The sequence below is a fragment of the Halictus rubicundus genome, chromosome 2 (genome assembly GCF_050948215.1).
Source record: "Halictus rubicundus isolate RS-2024b chromosome 2, iyHalRubi1_principal, whole genome shotgun sequence".
NCBI lineage: Eukaryota > Metazoa > Arthropoda > Insecta > Hymenoptera > Halictidae > Halictus > Halictus rubicundus.
Window position 1 is genome coordinate 10,104,953 of NC_135150.1, and position 6,113 is coordinate 10,111,065.

At 45.3% G+C, this 6,113-nt stretch overlaps 1 protein-coding gene across 1 annotated transcript; it reads right to left on the reverse strand.

Moving 5' to 3' along the window:
* Positions 1 to 603: 603 nt before the first annotated feature.
* Inx2 (innexin 2) lies at positions 604 to 5,554 on the reverse strand. The gene is made up of 2 exons (XM_076805114.1): positions 5,282 to 5,554; positions 604 to 5,186 (listed from the first exon to the last, which is right to left on the reverse strand). The coding sequence occupies exon 2, from the start codon at positions 4,993 to 4,995 to the stop codon at positions 3,919 to 3,921; it is 1,077 nt and encodes a 358-aa protein (XP_076661229.1). The 5' UTR covers positions 4,996 to 5,186; positions 5,282 to 5,554; the 3' UTR covers positions 604 to 3,918.
* Positions 5,555 to 6,113: the final 559 nt, after the last annotated feature.

Consider the following 6,113-nt stretch of genomic DNA (forward strand, 5'->3'; position numbering starts at 1 on the left):
GCAGGAATAACGCATAAATTGTCATTACTAATCGATTATCACTCGTTCGTCCAGCAATTCTCATCTAGCTGGGTCGTTAATATAACTATATATATATATATTTATATATAACTACACGAAGCGGAGCACAAAAATGAAAAGAACCGAGTAGCGTTCAGGACTATATGGAAAAACCGTTAAAAGTAAAATCAAACTGTTTTAGGTGAAAGAAGAAAACGGAATTTATTCAGCTTCGCTTTGCTTTGAACAGCCTTTTCATATGACTCTAATGATTCAAGTAATTCAGGTGTTTCCATTTGTGTGCTCCGTCCTGTATATGGTATGCATATATTTCATATATATATATATATATCGTATCGCATCTAAAGGCGCGAGGAAGCACGTACAGTCGTGGCGCGTGCATGGTATGAGTTCGTATGTATATTAAAATATATATGTTGCTCCTAATCAGCATGGAAATTCATCAGACCGATGCACTGACAATACACTATCACTATCTACGAATACAAAGATATCGTAGTTCCAATTCATTGGTCGTAATATACTCACAGAATCGGCAAATCTTTCGATCAGTTACAATTTTCTGTTTCTCTTTATCACTCATTTTCTCTCTCTCTCTCTCTCTCTCTCTCTCTCTCTCTCTCTCTCGATTTATCTCCGACAGGTTTGCCGTTTCATTTCTACACGCAAGACGCTCGTTTTCCGAAACAACTGTTCCGGCACGCAAAAATGTTAGAATCAACATGGCTTCCCCATCAACTCTGTAATCTTCGGTGCATCGTGCGCGACGCGATCTATCTTACGATGGAATGAAAGCTCCCAGGAACCAGAAACGATCGGGCCCCGATTAATAATTAAATAAGTATCGACTACAATTACTAACACGGATGTAACGTTAAAAGAAGGGGAAAGAGAACGGGGATGATAAGAACGAAATTGTCAGGGCGGTAAGAAAGTAACGCCCCGAGCAACAAAATATTATGCAAGTGGCTCGCGAAGGATCGAACGGTAACGAAACTCGCGTGAAACTGGGGTGATATGAGAAGGAAAATAAAACGCGACAAAATCGTTGAGAGGGAAGGTGTTCAAATTCTATTCACGTGGATGAAATCCTAAATAAAAATACAAAATACAAGAATCACGATGATATGGAGTGTCTCGATTATACTTGGCAGTCTTACTTTGAGCATGGATTTCTCGCGAATCATTGCAGATACTATCTATCTATCTATCGTCAGACTGCGGATGTTACACGCTAGTATGGAATTGTTCGAAATACAATAACACAGGTGCTACCGAAAAAGCAACGATTAAATGTCGATTTCGCTTGGAATGTTTCTACAGCTTTGAACCCTCGGACAGCGCCGTGTCTGGGTCTGTTCTCCATCCTACGTTTTACGAGCCTCATCGAACTATTGGCAAAAGATTCATGAAATCCGAAATATTGATCGAACAGAGATCTAAACGGACCCAAACAAAGTCTTCCATCGAGGCTGCTAGCAATACGACCTACCGATGATAAACGGAATGAACAAATGTCCCATTTTCGGGAAAGTTTGCTAGAAGAATATGAATTTTCCATAAACATCTGCAGTCTACTTATCACTAGGCGCTTTATTGTCTTTTTAGTAACCACTACGCGAACTCTCATCGAATTACATAGTTTATACATCGATCACGCGAAACGGCGGAACGACGTGGGAATCGATTCCCGCAGAGAAATCGGCAAAAATTTTCGGCGCGAAGGAGACTTTTCTGTCCATTTTCTTCGACTTTTCTATTTGCAATATTTCGTGATCCCTCGATGAAATGTTATAGATGATCGCGCTGGTTGAAAATGTAATAATTACTCAGCAAAGACGCATTAAGAGAATTTAGTAGTCTTACCTGCCTGTCTTTTCCTTTTATTTCTCTTGCTCTCAAACTCGTTCATTCGTCCATTTCTCTCTCTCTAACACACACACGCTCGAGCGCGCGCGCGCGCCGCATACACACACACACACACACACACACACAGACTTTTCTCTTGTATTCTCATTTATTTCGTTCTACATATCCGTGTCTATGTATATATATATATATATATATAAAATATATATATAATAAATTTATATTTTCGATTTAATAAGACTGTCTACAATATACAGATGTAATTCCTACGTCTACGATATGAAATGTAACTGGTAAGACAGTGAAATTACGATTCTGGGAGGACGACGAAGTTTTCAAAATAAGAATGTTCACGGATCATTATCCGATTCACGAATAACACAATTGGAAATCCTACAGTAACTAAATCTACGTATCCACGCGAAAAACATAGAGCAATTTTTCCAAGCAAGCCGTTGATTATTATTTTTAACCAAAGGGAACGAATCACGTCCGTTTGCAGAAACAATCTGTCCAGACCCGGAGCACCTATTTTCAGTAATGTTTCACTTTTATCGTAACTATTAAAAATGTCTAAACAAAGGTATTTTGTCTATGTCATACGCAGGATTGGCAGTGCAAATTACAATACAGCTGACGAAAGGACAGAACGATCTATCACGCGAGCAACACCAAAAAAGAAAATCGGCTAAAAAGTTTCTCTTTGTTCTTCAGTGGATGCACATAACTTGGGGAGGAGAAACGAAAGAGAAGGTTAACGCGTTAGGGAGGGAGGGAGGGAGAGAGAGAGAGAGAGAGAGAGAGAAAAAAAAAACTAACGTCGTCCCCCATTTTATCACATAATCAGAGTCTACGAAGACCTCCAAAGTCAGTTCGGAGGAATTTAATACTAAGCTCTTCCACGAATGTTTCCTCGTCATTGCTGCCTGATGCTTCGAGAAACGTATCTGGAGATATCAACCGGAGAAGGTGAATCGCGTTCCCTTATCTCTCCACTTGTTGCCCTCGGATTACAACAGCTACACGGCAACTAACGAAAACGAGAGTCGGCCATCGGTGCCGTCTGTTATCTCCAGACAAATCGTCTCGCGCATTTTTTGGCACTGTCACTCGCCGCAAATGCTCGGCGCTCGTCCACAACGAATTTCATACTCGCCAACGAATGAAGCAAGGCGTTTTCGTTTCTTAACGCGTCGACTGCCCCAAGTGTAGCATCGGTGTCGATCACCGAAAAGCATTATCGATAACCAGTCTGCGGATTTTTATACGGAACAAAAAATGTCTGCATTAATGTTGCGAGACATAGAATTCTTAATCATTAAGAATCAATTAGATGAATGTGATACATCAGAATTTTTAAATTCACTTCATTTTTATCATAAATCCATAAAGTCCGCATAGACCACTCTGTGTAAGGGAAATTTTCGAAAAAAAAAGTATAACTAAAGCCGGTGTGGCAGTCGACAAGCTAACAAACGAACAAAAAAAAAATAGATATCCACGGATATCTAATGTAAGAAAATTCCTAGTGTTCGCCAAGATGGAGTAGGGGTCAAAGACCACAATCAACCCGCGATCTTTACTCATCGACAGAGTTGTGCGCTCGCTTAAGATGGCGAGATACGAAAAGGAATGAATGTGTGGCTCGACTTGAAAAAAAAAATGTAAAATAAGGAGAATTTTAACGTTTGAATCGGTTCTAGTTGGGCACCCTTCCACAGATCCGTCGACAAACGAACGTATTCGCGAACGATCAAGGGGACGGATGGTTCGTCGCGAACGTAAACACGAGAAAACGGGAATAAATTTGTTGTTACGGAAAGATAATGGAATGCTTGCGTGCGGCAGTGTCTAGATCGCGGCGGTAGGCGACGTAAGCCCCTCGATGTCGGTCGCGAACGTTAGACGCTCGGTTCGGTATGGTTCGGTACGATTCGGTTCGGTTCGGTTCGGTTGATCGAAGGTGTAAAGGCTCGGGAGCAAACAAGCGGATAAAGAAGAGATGAAAACGAATTGTCATATTGGGTACTAGACGGTGTCTTTGCCCTGGAACTTTATGGCGAGATCGGCGACCAGCTGCTGGTAGACCAACGGATCTATGTTCTTGCCGAGCTGATAGAGAACGAACCAGTCGCCGATCTGGCACTTCTCCGCGATCATCTCGATGTGGTCGGAGGGCGAGAGGCGCGAGCGAGCGCGCAACAGCACCAGGCGAAGCTTCGGTCCGGCGATCACCGCGGCACGGTAAGCCAGCGTCAACCCGCTTAACACCGACAGAATGATAAACCAGAACCATAGGAATACGTAGATCTTCTCGTTGACGATGTTCAACGGCAGCACGCATAGACCGTCGAACTTCTGCACGGTACCGGACGCACCATACTTGTGGAAGGTGCACTTGGTCACCTTCGGGAATACCCGTGACATCGGGTCCGTTCTCTCCTCCGGCTCCATTTCCGTGAACTTGACCACATCCGATCCGTAGGTAGTGAACTCCCCGTCGAGGAAGAAGTCCATGAAATAGATCTGACCAACCACGTTGACGAAGTTCAGGAACTCGCAGAAGAAGAACCGGAATGCGTAGAAGTTCTGCATATGCAAGTTCCCCACCAGGTAATCGACTAACAGTGTCCTCCTTTCAGTCTTGCAGTCCTCGGTCATGACGGGGCAGTTCAGGTCCAACACCAGCATCTTAATCCGACCACCCTCCCAGGTCTTCCACAGGTAACGCGGTACGTAGAACAGTATCGCCTGGAAGAACAGCGTGAAGCACACCCACTGATAATATTTATGATATTTGACCTCGTCTTCGCCTTCGACGTAGGCCGCCACGCCGGGGTGCACCAGATCCTTGCCGATGGTGCCGACTAGGTTCGGGATCGTAAACGTCGAGTATATCCAGCAATAGGTGTCCATCACGTGAAGCGGTATCTCGTCCACGATACAGTCTATAGGGTCCCCTATGTACTGTCTGGAGGTAACCAGCAACGAAAACGCGATTAATATGATCACGGTGGCTTTGTAATGCAGCCGAAACACATTGTTGTCGATGCAGACAGCATCGAGCTTCAGCAGCCCCTTTACCGAGCCGAATACGTCAAACATCGTGGATAATTAGTTCTTTTTCAATTCGAAATTACAAGAAGAATATTAGAAGAATATTCCAAGGTCGTGGACGAGTAGGTAGATAGCCGTCGGGGGGTCGTCGGGCAGAACCGCAGGGTGGTGATGAAGGTATGCGCAACGCGACGCCGCGCGTCAAAAGGTGTCTCTCTCTCTCGAGCTCCGTACACGCACTAAAACAAAACAGGTACGTTGAGAGACCGGTGATCGAACAGTACAGACGCGGCGGAATGCAGATGCAGTTTTTCCCCCTTTATTTTTTATTCACCTTTCACAGATATGCGCTTCCGTCACCGAAATCCTCTTTGAAATTCCGGCGAAACACGTGCGTCCTGTTCCGATCGTTCCGCGATCACTGCGCGCGTGAGCACCGCTCTACCGAGAGCAGCAAAGCGTCACCGAGAGCGGTTCTGTCGTAATGGCTGCGTTCAGAAACGTTGTACGACACGAGCACGCGAGGACATGCCGTTCCACGAGCTACTCGTCCCTTTTCACCACCTCTCGTTCTAGCCTGTTCAACCGTCGCTCGTTCCCTCTCTCTTTCGACTACCGCGGTACTCTTCGTCTCGCTCTGGCCCACGCTCGTACACACAGCTTGCTCGTGAACGGAGAAACTATACGTTTGCTTCTGCTGCACACACCGAGAACCGAGAACCGAGATTCTATCCCCACTCACCGCCTGAGAAAACTCGTCCTCTCTCACGTCCCTCTACCAAAGACCTAACCCCACTTTCCGTCGCCGGCAACGGATCGCAGAGGCAACTCGGCCCGGTGTCGGCCGTGTTCGTCGACGCTCGGCTACTGTCGGTTCAGGTCCCTCCGTTCGGTACGCATGCGTGCCCGTCTGAGAGATTCCCCCCGATTCTGTTGCGCTCATGAACAATGCTCCACGATTTTCGGCAAATAACCAGCAAATATGCGTCCCGAGTCTCGGGCGATATTTCGAATTTTTTCGCGTTCCGGTGACAGATTTCTTCTTCCTCGAACGATTCTCGATGTTTCCGTGGATTTACGCTGTATTTCCGAGATTTCAGATTTTTACAAATTTAACCTTCCCGTTCAACGAACCGTTCGCGTTCGTTCGAACGATCGTGCAGTTC

What these genes read in the sequence shown, in the direction of transcription:
- Inx2 (XM_076805114.1), bottom strand. Translation starts at nt 4,995, where the DNA reads ATGTTTGACGTATTCGGCTCGGTAAAGGGGCTGCTGAAGCTCGATGCT.